At 48.8% G+C, this 14,296-nt stretch overlaps 2 protein-coding genes and 1 pseudogene across 3 annotated transcripts; all 3 read left to right on the forward strand.

Moving 5' to 3' along the window:
• Positions 1-993: 993 nt before the first annotated feature.
• LOC136532279 (uncharacterized) lies at positions 994-2,881 on the forward strand. 2 transcript variants are annotated; one of them, XM_066524887.1, is made up of 2 exons: positions 994-2,396; positions 2,498-2,881. In XM_066524887.1, the coding sequence occupies exons 1-2, from the start codon at positions 1,016-1,018 to the stop codon at positions 2,593-2,595; spliced, it is 1,479 nt and encodes a 492-aa protein (XP_066380984.1). In that variant the 5' UTR covers positions 994-1,015; the 3' UTR covers positions 2,596-2,881. The 2 variants fall into 2 exon arrangements, with proteins under 2 accessions (XP_066380984.1, XP_066380983.1); XM_066524886.1 differs by having other exon boundaries at positions 994-2,881.
• A 120-nt stretch (positions 2,882-3,001) lies between these two features.
• Positions 3,002-5,432, forward strand: LOC136532280 (RING-H2 finger protein ATL43-like; annotated as a pseudogene).
• A 618-nt stretch (positions 5,433-6,050) lies between these two features.
• Positions 6,051-12,980, forward strand: LOC136532281 (ribulose bisphosphate carboxylase/oxygenase activase, chloroplastic-like). The gene is made up of 12 exons (XM_066524889.1): positions 6,051-6,493; positions 6,712-6,797; positions 6,904-6,913; positions 7,440-7,505; positions 7,589-7,702; positions 8,177-8,238; positions 8,667-8,721; positions 8,966-9,167; positions 9,371-9,477; positions 9,820-9,875; positions 10,253-10,345; positions 12,168-12,980. The coding sequence occupies exons 1-12, from the start codon at positions 6,142-6,144 to the stop codon at positions 12,270-12,272; spliced, it is 1,308 nt and encodes a 435-aa protein (XP_066380986.1). The 5' UTR covers positions 6,051-6,141; the 3' UTR covers positions 12,273-12,980.
• Positions 12,981-14,296: the final 1,316 nt, after the last annotated feature.

A 14,296-nucleotide genomic window follows, 5' to 3' on the forward strand; every position in this document is an offset into this window, starting at 1 on the left:
AAGTCGCACCCCGACGACCCGTGTGGCGGGAGTCGTGACTCGTGAGCGAGCAAGCGACGGGGACAGAGCGGGGGCAGGGGATGGGGAGGCTTCCAATGCCGAGACGACGGCATAGTTATCGGTTTCTCCGAGGGAGATTTAGGCTGTAGCCCCGCTCGCGTGGCGCGTCCGGCCCGATCCGCCAACGCGCGGGCGCTGGCACTGCCGGCCGCGCGAGAGAGAGCCAAATGAGCTAGCTTGCGCGCAAACCGGAACGAACCAGCCTTGCTGCGAATAGATTATCGGGCGGGCAATTCCTGGCGACTGCGACGGCCGCGGCGACTGCGACGTGGTCGGCCTCGTTTCTAAAACTCTGGATTTTGGCGCCGGACACGTCAGCAGGACCCGGGTGGATGGGTCTTGCAGCTGGAGCGGGCGGCGAAGAGGCCGCTCCCGCTGGAGTCGGCGCCCGGCGGCTGTTCCGTTCGCCGCGCGTGCGTGCGTGGGTAGAAGGAGCGCGCGCGTGCGGCGTGCGCCCGTGCGCGGGAGGGACGGGATGGCCGGATGGGCATGGGCCAGGCCCAGACGGATAGGCAGGGACAGACATGGGCTGCTTTTGCCACGGCACCATACAGCAGCAGCAGCCACCAGCGGATGTGTGAGGAAGGCAGTTGGGCTCGCGAATGTACACACCAGGCACCACCGCAGGCCGCAGCACAATTCGGCCCAGTTCTCACGCGGGAGTCGAACTCGAACCACCAGTGTGCGGCTGGCCGCTGGCGGGACGCAACGTTCTCCCTGTGCGGTGCCTGTGCCTCGCCTTTCCCATGGCCCCACATGTCCAGAGACACCACACGGTCCCACCCGCCAGACCGAAACGCCCGGCCCGCCCGGAGAATCCAAAAAAATCGCCAGCGCATTTCAAACACCGACACCGAACGAACGAATCCCTCTCCACGGATCAAATCGAATCAAACGCTCTGCCTAGGGTTTCCTCCTCTTTCCCCACCCCACCCCACCCCCGCGCCGCCCACCCATGGCCGCCGCCGCAGACGCGCCCGCCGAGGCCGCCGCCATCGCGCGGCGCCTGGCCTCCTGCAACACGGGCACCCGGGAGCTCGCGGTCCGCTACCTCCTCTCCGACTTCCTCCCCGCCTCCGCGCCGCGCCTCTCCGCCACCGACCTCCTCAAGCTCTGGAAGGGCCTCTTCTTCTGCTTCTGGCACGCCGACAAGCCGCTCTACCAGAGCTCCGTCGCCACGCGCCTGGCATCCGCGGTCTCCGCGCCGCCGTCGCCCGCCAACGGCGCCGCCTTCCTCGCCGCCTACCTCACCACGCTCCGCCGCGAGTGGGCCCACATCGACGTCCACCGCCTCGACAAGTTTTACCTCCTCAACCGCCGCTTCCTCCACCACGCCTTCCTGCTCCTCAGCGCCAATTCCTTCGCCCCCGACGTCACCTCCCAGGTCGTGTCCGTCCTGTCGGATAAGGCCCTGCTCCCGGAAGCCGATAACGTCGCCGCAGGCACCTCCCGGGGCCTCGGGTACCATGTCGCCGAGGCGTTCCTTGACGAGCTCTTGCCCGTGCTCCCTGTCAGCCTGGAGACGATGGACGCCCTGCTGGCTCCGTTCTTCACTGTACTGGAGAAGTCGACTGATCGGGTGATGGTGAGTAAGGTGAAGGCAGCCGTATTTGAGAGGTTACTGGAGAGCGGCAGTCGGTTGCTTGAGACGGTGAAGAAAGGGGAGGAGGTGCAGAAGGGTAGTGCTGAGGAGAAGCTCGGGAAAATTGGATTGCTGTTTGGATTCAGCAAGAGGTTCCTGGATATTGGTGCAAAGGCAGAGACGGTGCAATCGAACCGGAAGGTGGTCTTTGGGTTGAGGGATGCATTTGTGAAGATCGAGAAGGGTTTGCAGCTATCTGGTCTTGAGATCACTGTGCCAAAGTTTGAGGCTGCTGAGGTGCCAGTGCCACCAAATGCAGGCGAGGAAAAGGCACAAAAGAAGAAGAAAAAGGCCAAGAAGGCTGCATTGGCTGAAGGTGAGATGGAGGAGGCCAAGGATTTGAAGCGTGAGAAGAAGGTAAAGAAGGACAAGAAGGAGAAGAAAGAGAAGAAGAAAAGGAGGAAGGTGGAGGTTGTTGATGAAGGGAACATTGCTGAGAAGATTACTGATGCTCCTGTAGATGACCAACAGATGGGTGATGGTACTGATGGCATTACATTTGATGAGACATTAAAGTCCAATCTTCAGAAGCAGTTTGAGATGGCTGCAGCAGAAGCTGGTATGCCCAAAGGGGGCAGCAGCTCAGGCGCTTCACCAGTGACACCAGCTAGTGGGAAAGTGGCAACAAAGAGGAAGCGTTCAAAATCTGCTGATAAGCTGTCTGAAGCTTCTGATGGGGATGATGGCAGCGAAGGTAATCTTCTTGCCCGGGATGGAGAGAAGAGTGGTAAGAGGGTGAGGTTCTCGATGAAGAATAATTTAGTTTGGAAACCTCACAATCCTTTGCCACCGCAGTGTTTGAGGCTGCCACCTTCGGCTACTCCAAGGGGAAGCGCACTAAAAAAGGGCGTTCAGCCAGGGCCCATAACACCGACGCCATTGAAGAAGGCTAAGCCAAAGGCAAAATCTGCAAAGAAGGTCTTGAAGAAGCAACCTTCATCTGCTGTGAAGCGTTTGCGGAAGTTGCAGAGTTTCTCAGCATGAGCTTTTTGGTGTATGACTCCATGATGGTCATAACTTTGTATCTTTTTTGTTTTGGTTTATCATTACTTGATTCTTATCGTTTTTGTAGGTTAGTTTTATACTATGTTGACTTCGCTGTCAGTCATATTCGATGAATTGCTTAATGATTTGCGTTCACTGTGCTTTTATGATAATCATGTGGTGATTGCAACAGTAGTACTGTGGTTGTTCTTATGTTTTTGGCAGTACTTGGTTTCCTGATGCACCCCTTTCTTTCCTGAACTGCCCATCTTGCTGCCACGGTTGCAGGTTAGAATATTGTTTGATATGTTATGTCACTGTTGGTACTCTGTTTAAGCTGAAGATCAATATAGGCATGCAGCCAGCCGAGCCATTGTGGTTTCTATTTAAATTGTTCTGTTTTGATATGGCTATTCTAGATTTTGTGGTTATTTATGAAATTTGCTGAACTGTGGACAGAGACAATCTGTAAAATTTCTAATGACGTTGATAATGTTTTTAAATGTCTAATTTGTGGTAAATTGAATTTGACTCCATCCATTCAGAAACTTTCAGTAAGATGCAGGTTTTTTTTAACTTGCCCTGATCCATGCTCTGGAAATGTTTAGCAGACAAAAGTACTTATGGTAATTTATGAGTTCATTCAAACCTGTTATTTTGTTCTGCTCTTCTTAGCCCAGGATGCGTCAATATCCAAGCTGTTCAGTTTCAGCAAATAAGCTTTGCTTTACCATTGATCCTGAATTTGTATCTGCTGTGCAATTTAACAATTGCATCATGTTGACAACTTTTGCTTTGTGCTAATTCACTTGTGCTGTTTGCTGATCACCGTGTTCATGTGCTGCCTGTATCTGAATGCCAAGCCTGTGCCGTCAGAATTTTGTTCAGAATCCTCAACAGCTTGAGTAAACTATGTTACTATTTCTTGTCCACTTCTCTAAACACATCAGGGCAGGGCTTGCACTGCATGGTGGTCATATGTTTGTATCTTTTTTTCTCTGGTTTATCAGTACTTAATTCTTGCCCTGTGTTGACTTCACTGCCGATCCATATTTCATGGATTGCTTAATGATTTTTGTTTTCACTGTGCTTTTATGATGAGCATGCTGTGATTGCAATGACAATGGCAATGGTAGCAGTAGTAGCTCTTATTTTCCTGGTGCCCTTGGCTTCCTGATTGACCCCTTTCTGTCCAAAATCCATCTTCTTGCAACACCGTTTGCAGGCTAGAATATTGTCTGATGTTTTGAAACTGTTTGTACTCTCCACTTTGACGATCAATGCAGCCATTGTGGTTTCTGTCCAGATTGTTCTGTGTTGGGTTTGATTGCTGAATAGTGGACACTGGCCAGACACGATTTGGAAAATTTTGTGGTGGGGCAATGGGCACCGGCGCCTTGTTTTGGCCTCACCTCTGTAAGCGTGTCTGACTGACTGTGATACACTCATACATCAGCAGTGAATTACTACGATCGTTATGGAATTATGGAATTGACCGTCATTATGAGTTTGACGGATCACTCGGTTCACTGGAAGCTTGAGCAAGCTCCCCGTTGGATGGAACTGGAAGTGCCCCATCAAAGATAGCTCGCGCTATTTTTAAGCAAGCCGTGCAATAATCTCAGAGGGAAGCCCGGCACGCCGCCTGCTTGCCATTGCCACTTCCACCGCATGCCATGCAAATCCTCTCCCGAGACCGCGAGCGATTCATCGGAACGCCGTCCATGATCGAGACAGGATGACGTCGCCGCTGGCACCTTCCCCGCCGGCGCGTCAGGGCATGCAGTCGCCGGCGCCGACGACGAAGGTGGCTCCACCGCCGCTGCCGCCGCCGCCACTGGCCGTGGACGCTGCCGTCATCATGGGCGTGCTCACGGCCGTGCTCCTGGCGCTCTTCCTCTTCCTCGTCTACGCCAAGCACTGCAAGGAGCGCGGCCCCGGCGAGGGCGCCGGCGGCCTGGGCCTCGGGTTCGCGCCCTCCTCGTGCGACCGCTGCCGCTCGGGGCTCAGCAGCTCCGCGGTGGGCGCGCTCCCGGTGGTCCGGTTCGCCGACGCCGACGCCGACGCCGGCCGCGCCACCGAGTGCGCCGTGTGCCTGGGCGCCTTCGACGCCGCCGAGCTGCCTCCGAGTCCTGCCCGCCTGCCCGCCACACCTTCCACGCCGAGTGCGTCGACACCTGGCTGCGGGCGCACTCCACGTGCCCCGTCTGCCGCCGCCGCGTCACCAGGGGCCACGTGGACGTCCCCGAGCCGGAGGAGCCGGCGGCTGGGCGAGGACGTCGGTGCCCGGCCGGCGGTCGGCGGGCGACGCGGAGGTGCAGGTGGAGGTGGTGGTGCACCGCGTGCGGGACCAGCGGTGGTCCACCGACGGCTTGGTCGGCCGGGGTCGCGTACCTCGAGGCCGCCAGGCATCGGAGGGACGACCTCGGCATCCTAGTGGTCACCGCCGACGGGTCTCGCAGCTCCCGCAGCGTCGTCATGCCGCGGTCCTGCTAGCTGGCTGCGCTCACGGCTCATCTGCTGCTCCGAGATCGATCGAGCTTCTGAATTCTAGGTAGCTGACGCTCGTTCACCGATCGATCAATCGATCACCTGCATGTACATAGTTCGCGACACATCGGTAGTACTGTGATAGCATGGTAGGGTGAAGTGAAGACTCTTGTAAACTGTAATCTCAATGTGCCAGTGAGGCAGCGAGGTGATGTAGACAGCTTATGGATGAAGTTCCAGATCAGAAAGTTGCAAACCTTTTTTTTTTTTGTGGCCACCAAATCTTTGATGTTGCGATTTGCGAAGGAACACCATGGTTTATCCATTGTTGGAACTAGCAGACACGCTGAATAATCTTATACTAGATGATAAAATGAATGTAAGATTAAAAAAAAACTCTGAAAATGTGACTCCGTTAACAACATTTCGGCACTTGAGAAATTAGCAGTCCTCTAATTCTTTACAAAAAAGAATCACCTTCAAGAGTATGAATTGAGAATTTAAAAATGAACTTTGCTATTTATCTGTTGACAGATTTTTTCGTGCTAAATCTGTCAAATTTATGTGCGTTGGATTATACTTTAAGATTCGTGTTCCCATTGAATTTACGCTTCGAGATACATGTTCCCATTGTGCTAAATCTGTTTGTGTGTTATTGGGTTTTTGTTCCGGCTACCCGTTAAGTGATCTTTGGTTAGTTTTGTGGAATTTGACATATTTGTTGATACATCTATATGTCAGATTTTGTGATGAACTGATAGGTAAAAAAACCAACAGTTTTGGCTGCACAATCTGAACAGATGGATAAACAGTCCCTTTTAAAAGTTGATGTTTTTTGGGTTTCTTCTGTTTTCCTGAACGACCGTTACAGATAAGGCCAGAAGTGCCGTACGAGGCTCCCAACGGCCGCCCGATCACACACAGAGTCACGCGCACACCGCGGCGCGGCGCAGCGATTCCCCGCCATGGCCACCACCTTCGTCGCCGCCGCCTCCCCCCACCCCTACCTCTCCCGCTCCCGCTCCCGCTCCCGCCGCCGGAACCCCAGCGCCACCTCCAGAGCCTCGGTTCGGGGTCGCCTTCCGCCAATCCGGTGCTCGTCCGCCTCCTCGTCGCCACCGCCGGCCACCGGCGGCGAGGAGGGAGAATCGAGGCGCGGGCGGCTGTCTAAGCAGTCTTCGTGGGAGGCGAAAGACGCGGAGGGGGACGACTACCTCTACCGCCTTGGGAAGGAGGCGGACAACTTGAACGTCACCGTCGGCGCACGGTCCGGCATCGTCGATGACCTCTTCGTCGGAAACTTCCTCGGGAAAGACTGTACGTGCTCTGCCACTAGATCGGCTCCCTACAGTCCACTGGTTCGATGGAGCGTCAGTTACTAAATCGACATACCTACATTTGATAAGATCATAAGAACAATGCTTGCTCAGCTTAACTCAGTGTGCTACACTATGTAAACATATTGACGTGCTTGGAAAAAATCAAAGGGACGAGTTTAAAAAGATTTTGATAGCCTGGGTGCTATTTGGTTGCAGCGGATATTGTGTTCGATTACCGGCAGAAGGCAACTAGAACATTCGAGTACCTGCAGGGGGATTACTACATCGCACCCGCCTTCCTCGTGAGTTAATTTTGGATCACTGCAATTATGCTGCTTTTTATTCAATTTTATATTATCTAATATCCGATTGGCGAAGATTTGACACTGCAGATTCGTTTGGTTGCAGGATAAAGTTGGTAAGCACATTAATGTAGAAGGAACTTGGCAAATATTCTTGTATTAAGGTATCAAATTTGAACAGTCAGTAATTTGGTATACAAGTGCTTCTTTCGATTTGCATTGGTCAATTTGCAGCTTTTACTTTTGCTCTTGCACTTGGCGTGGTAATTACTGGTTGTGATTCTACTGAGAAATGTATTAAATGGGAGTGGTTAGCATAAGGCGACCTCTTTTTATAAAAAAAGAAATATAAGCCAACCAAATCATTACACTGGATATGTTTTAGTCAAATACATAGACAATCTGAGGTCAGCCTGCAGATGAAATGTTAGTAACAATCATGCATATATGAATGAATGATTTTTCTGCTAAACTCATCTTTAATAATTGATTCTTGGTTTTGAGAGTGAGCTGTTGCTGCACAGTACATACAAACACCTTAATTCTTCAGGAACATGGATATCTCTTGTATGATTAACATATTTCTTGTTCTTCTTCCCAGGTACACATACTAAAATCTAAAGGACTGTTTGTTGTTTGCAGCTTGCCACATTGTAAAGAACTACATTGCACATCTTCTTAATAATATCAAGGTTCCCCTAATACTTGGTAGAGTAACCTAGTTCTTTGTTTCTGTAGTCTATTCTTGATATCTATTAATGTAATTGACCCTGATAGACTGCACTATGCAGGGATCTGGGGCGGAAAAGGCCAAGGGAAAACATTCCAGACTGAACTTATATTTAGAGCAATGGGTGTGGAGCCCGTTATTATGTCTGCTGGTGAACTAGAATCTGAAAAAGCAGGTCAAGAATCACTTGAACTATATATCCCTATGTGTTTTATCATTATACCATAATTTGCCCTGCTGTTCGAGTGCTTCTCACTTTGTTATTTTTTCATGCTAATGTGAACTTTATTCCAGACATTGAAAAACTTGTTACACTTCTTCTTTTCCTTTGTATATACTTTCTTTGAGTATTTGATTAGTTGGGAAAGTGTGAACCGTCAAATTTGGTTCTTGGTGCTTCTGTTAATCCCCAGCTTCAAGTGGATAAAATTTGGTATTGTTCTGAACTACCAATTTTAGGAATATGAGGGAGAAGGGTCTCTCCATATTAGTTATGAAGGAAAATTAGTCACCATTATGTTTCACCAGATCTAAATGTGCAGAAATAGTAGGAATTGGTTGTTTTTCTTTCACAATTTTCTATCAGTTGCATGGTCTGAGAGTGTAGCTGCTTGTTGGTTGCTCAGGTATTTCTGTGCTCTGTTTGCAGGTGAACCAGGGAGGCTAATACGTGATCGATACAGGACTGCCTCCCAAGTAATCCAAAACCAAGTAAGAAGGTGTTTGCAGTTACTCGATCTTAGATTTGAGCATTTCATGTTTAAGTTTCTCTTTCTGAATAGTGAGCATGAAATGTTTTGCAAATTTGCAAAGTTTAATCACAGAAGTTAATCATCTGCATACATGGGGATATAGTTGTCTAATCATTTTGGATGCTTCAGTATGTTAGTTTATCATTCACTTCCATATGAATTGGTAATAATTTTTTGACATGGTAAAAGTGTTCCTGAATTACCAAAAGTTGGTGCTATTTTAGTCTTCCATATTCAGGGATTGTGTTCTACTGTTCTGAATACGACAGCTAGTTCATAGTTGTTTTGCTCCTGGAGATTGTACCAAACAAAACATGCTGTGAATTTTGTTCATTTACCTTTTTCATAAGAAGCCACTTAGTTTTCACAAGGTTTTCAATGATACAGGGGAAAATGAGTTGCTTGATGATCAACGATCTAGATGCTGGTGTTGGAAGATTTGGTGGGTTATTTTCTGTACATGTTTATTTTTCAATGCAATTGTGAATAGGGTTTGTCGATTTTACCAGTTACATGCTATTTGGCAAGCTTTGTTTGCAAGGATGAAACCTCTCTTCTGTATATTTAAGAATAATTTTTCTTTTGGGCTAGGAATGTATACAGTTTTTGAATCTTCTTTGAGTTTGTTGTTCAAGAATATAGTTATTAGAAAGCAACTTAGTGCTATGTGTTTCTCTTGTTGCCAGGAAACACTCAGATGACAGTCAATAATCAAATAGCTGTCGGAACTTTGATGAACTTGGCAGATAATCCTAACAGGGTGAGCATCGGCCAGAAATGGAGAGAATCTGATGTTACACACAGAGTGCCAATAATAGTTACTGGAAATGATTTTTCAACTCTATATGCACCCTTAATTCGTGATGGCAGAATGGAAAAATTCTACTGGTATGTTGTCCTATCTGGAGCAGTTCTGTACAACGATGGATCACCAACTGAAACTTCTGGACTGGAGTATTTTAATTTCCATTTATCTTTGTGTATAATTTGGTGTTTGCTTGCCTTCTTGGCATTGACATTTTATACAGTACAAAATTTGATAGCTGAAGATAGGTGCTGATTTCGTGAGGCATTCATTTTGTGCTTAACAGGCAGCCCACCCGTGAAGATATAATTAGTATTGTTCATGGCATGTATAGAAAGGATGGATTATCTGTTGAAGAAGTAGCAAGAGTTGTAGACGCATTTCCAAACCAAGGTACCTTTTGCACAACATTATTTCAAAAACATAATTGGACTTCCATTTTTTCGCTTGTGTATTATGCTGTTAGAATACAATTCATCGTTGTAAGGATGTTGTTTAGCATTCCTTATGATTTGGTGTCCACAATTATAGGTTCGGCCTTACATTTGAGTGAAATTAGTGTTTAGTGATCAGCAAATGCTTTGTTTCTGTTAAAAATTAATTTAGTTATCTAAGAGCCAGATAAAATATTGGTACTGCTGAAGAATTGGGCTTAGAAATAATATCCAAGCTCATAAGCAATCCACTTCATTCTTCGAAATTTTTTTATTCAAGAACTAAATGAACATTCTGCAGCTCTGGACTTCTATGGAGCTTTGAGATCCAGGACATATGATCAGGCTATCTTGGAGGTATTTTTTCCATTTTATAAAGATATTATTTAAAATTCATATGGTTGGTTGTAGAAAAAGAACTTTAGGCTGTGCTTGTGCAACAATCTAGGCCATGCCTGTTAGTTTCAGCAGATGCGTAACATATATGCTTGTGCATTTCTGTTTGTCAGATAAATTGTTTGCCATGGAAGTATATATAGCATATGGGTCATGTTTGGCATGTAATAACTACAAACAGACATAATTAGAGCTGAATTCTGAAAATATAGATGTTGGTCTGTGTCAGGGTATTCAGAATGGAAAGGGGCGCTTTTTTCCCCACCGCAGCTTCTGAAAATGCTGTTCAGATTCAGACATAGCCGAAGTAACATATCACTGTTTCCCTTGCACTGCAGTGGGTCGAAGAAATTGGTGGACATGAACAGCTAAGTGTAAAGCTTCTTAAGCGAAAGAAAGGAGAGGAGCTTCCAACATTTATACCACCAAAGGTATTCAGTATTGATGTTATGCGGTTGCTAGGATTGAGAGGAGAGAGTCGAGGGGAGCAACGGCGGTTGGCGTGAACAGTACCCGCTGCGCTACAGTACCCGCGGGTACTGTTCACAGCAGCATCGGCTAGGGCTGCAAGGGCGCTGGGGGAGGCCGGCCGCGGGGCTTCGCCCACGGCCGGCAAGAGAGAAGGGATTTCCTTCTAATCTCTTGCTTGATTCTAGATTGATACATCTCCTCTCATTATATAGAGAGGTTTGACTTGGCCCCTAAGCAAGCGACTAATTAACCCTAATGGGCTAAGGCCCAATAGGCCCTTGACTCCTCTAACACTACACCCCACCTGGACATGCAGCTCGTCCTCGAGCTGCAATCTAACGATGACACTAACGATGCCTCCACTAGACACAAACCTAACACCTTAAAATAAGCCTTTTACATCTCGGCTTATTTTATTGACCTGAAGAAGACTACGACTCTTTATTTGTGACTCCTGAAGATACGGCGGGCACCCTCCGCTTGCTGGACCAGCACTTGTGTAGCCACCTGGATCCCATGGAGACCATCGGAACGAGAGGGGTGCACGGGTATGGCCACCTAGAATTAGTGGCAACAGCAACCAGCGGAGACGTGCTCGTGGCGGACGGTGGCGGAATGCGATGGCGCTAGGCAGTGCGTTCCCGCCGGTGACAAGGAGGAAAGCTGCTCCCATATCGCCGGTGCCGCAGAGTTGGAGTTCGCCGCCCACGGAAAAAACACCATGCTTGCGCCTGAAGACAACAACAGGTTGGCGCGGTTGCTGGTGGCCGTTCGACCAGGCGAGGTCGACCGACCATGCTAGGTCGCGCTCCCCTGTGCTGAGGTCGACCGCCGCCAAGGTCGCCTCGTGCATAGGTGAACGCATCTTCTGCAGCCGCCGGCGCGCTAGGAGGCCACGCGCCGCAGCCTGCAGCCGCACCGCCGCAAACACCTGGCAGGCACTTGCCCGCGCAATCGCCTTCCTCTCCGTGAGCTGCAAGGCTGCTGCTGTAGGGACGACTGGCCGCAAACCGGCGATCCAAGCCGGAAGCGGTGGCAGCGACGGCAGCAGCTGCTGCTGGGACGTCGGCGGCGGGTTCGGCTGCGGCCCCAACAGGAACCCATGAATCCCGGCCACCATCTTGCCGAGGTCAAGGACAGCCGCCGTCAACTGCTCGTTCGTCATGACGCCCACGGCGGAGGACGACAGGTGGACATGATCGAACCACATGATCGAACCAGAGATCTCTGATACCAGATGTTATGTGGTTGCTAGGATTGAGAGGAAGAGGCGAGGGGAGCGACGGCGGCTGATGTGCTACAGTTTCCCGTGGTGCTACAGTGCCGCGGGTACTGTTCACGTCCGCGGCGGCTAGGGCTGCAAGGGCGCTGGGGGAGGCCGGCCGCGGGGCTTCGCCCACGGCCGGCAAGAGAGAAGGGATTTCCTTCTAATCTCTTGCTTGATTCTAGATTGATACATCTCCTCTCATTATATAGAGAGGTTTGACTTGGCCCCTAAGCAAGCGACTAATTAACCCTAATGGGCTAAGGCCCAATAGGCCCTTGACTCCTCTAACAATTGAAGCATATATACTACTACCTCCAGACTCCAGTCAGGGTAGCAAGACGTTCAGACATTCACAAAACAAACTGACCAGCATGTCTCATGTCTGAAACGTCATGCGTTTTTGACTGGAGGGGGTAGATGAGTTAACTGATTAGACTGCTAATTTTTTTTCATCCGTTTTGAGAAACCAGTACCATGACTGACACCCTGATATTATTTTTTCTACTCGCAACCAGCCATCACTGGAAGCATTGATTGAGTCAGGGTACTCGCTGGTGAAGGAGCAAGAACTAATAATGAACTCAAAACTATCAAAAGAGTACATGAAGAACTTAGAATAGTTTGATTTGATACACGAGAGGGTAACCACCAGAGTCGGTGCTGCTTCGATTTCAGAAATCTCCGAGAAATCGTGGGTTCAGATATGAACTGCTGAAAGGATGGATGCATATCGGCATTGTCCTTGACTCCTTGCTCTATGGATTGTCAAAAGTCTTCGGTTTGACTTGGAAGACTTGTGAGCTGTGGCACAAAGTAGCCCGTGTATGTATGTGGAGCGGAAGCGTCCAAAGAGCCATCAATTCAATCCTTCTTCTTCTGCCTATAATATCTGATGGAATTGGAAGAGTCATACAGTGCCATTTCAGTTCACACAGTTTATACTTGCAGGATCGTACACGTGTGCAGGTTCACATTTAATAGTACTAGTACTGGCAATATGAAAGTTGCAGAAATCCTATACCTGACTTTCTTGCCACATTTGGGAACGAACAATTCCGCTAGGAATTTCTCAGATTTCCTTGACATGAAAGATCTGGCAGTATATATCCTTCAGCATTTCTGCTATTTTCTGCTATGTAGAAACTTTTTGGACTCAGAGATGTATACACGGAAATTAAATTACTAATCTGGTGAAGATAGATATGGTTAGTTATAGCAAAGGACATGAGACCTTGATCCGAATTAAAAGCTTTTCTTTGCTTGTGGGAAACCAATCCAACAAATACACGACGACTAAACTAGTTTATCCACCACGCGGGATTGCTTGCTTAATTAGCTAGCTTAATGAAGCCTTTTTACTTCCGTGGCAGAGACGATGAGTCACGGGCGTGCATGGCGGATATTAGGAATGGGCGCCTGGCGCAGGGCGCGAGGCAACGTGTAGGGTATCCAACAGGGGTTAGGTGGCAGGCGGCGTCTCCTCCCCTTTCTGCCTTGTACTTAAGCTCGCGCTTCTGTTCACAGTCCATGTTTGTTTTCCTCCTCCTGCTTCGGTTCCTTCTTGCCCCCTCCCTTCTCTCTGGCAAAGACGGACGGCCGACGACAACGGGTTGTCGGCGGCGGCGCTTACCGGCGGACGGAGGCGGCGTCGATGGAGTGGTTGCAGAAGGCGGTGGCGGTGCCGGTGAAGCGCGCGTGGATCGTCGTCGCCGCCCGGCTGACGACGCGCCGCAAGAAAGACGGTAAGATCATCATCGCGATATTATCCGATCCGTTAGTTCATTCACTCATTCATCCCAGCATCCAAACAAAGCTTCTTCTTTCTTTTTGTGTGTGCGTGTGTGAATGTAATAATCTCTCAATCTGCGTATGGCCGTCTACTGCATGCCTTGATTGGTCATTGGTTCACTGATCGATTTCTTTTGTCTGGCGAACAGTCAGTCTCTGATCCTGAACAATCCCTGACCGTATATAGTTCCCATCTGATTTCTAGCATCGTTTAGCTTAGAGCTGGTGAATCGTTTCAGACTTTCAGTAACAATAAGCTAAGATTAGAGTAACCATTGCAATGTGGAACAGTCTAGAATAGAACGAAGACATCGTCGTGACCGGTTATTCAGTTCTAACAGCTAGCTAGCTAGCCAATATAGCCAATTTCTTTGATCGTCGTCAGAGTAAACACGTGTCGCGCGTGCAATTTGTGATTAGCAGCAGATGACGAATTGACGACGCTCATCATGCGTGCACGCACCGCATAGAATGGTGATGGATATGCATGCACATCCATCATGGCAGGCATGAGGCCTGCAGGCAGCATGCTGCATGCATGCGTGGCCGTGTCGTTTTGCTCCCGTGCAAGAGGACAAAGCAGAGTATGAGCAGGGGTCAGTGCAGTGGACAACGCATGCATGGAAGTTTGCAGCTTTTTTTTTCTTGCTTTTCCGTGCACCAAAGTAGGAGTACAGTACATGTAGGATACTTTTTGGGCCCGTTTGGCATAGAGCTGTGTCAAATACTTATTTCTAAAATAACTTTACCTTCTTCCTTAGGTTGGGATAAAGCTGGAAAAAGTAACCTAGCTCTCTCTCATTTCTCTCTATCCATGCACAAAGTTATTGGTGAAGCTATTTTGCTAAATAATTTT

Source organism: Miscanthus floridulus, unplaced genomic scaffold, assembly GCF_019320115.1.
Source record: "Miscanthus floridulus cultivar M001 unplaced genomic scaffold, ASM1932011v1 fs_569_1_2, whole genome shotgun sequence".
Taxonomy (NCBI): domain Eukaryota; kingdom Viridiplantae; phylum Streptophyta; class Magnoliopsida; order Poales; family Poaceae; genus Miscanthus; species Miscanthus floridulus.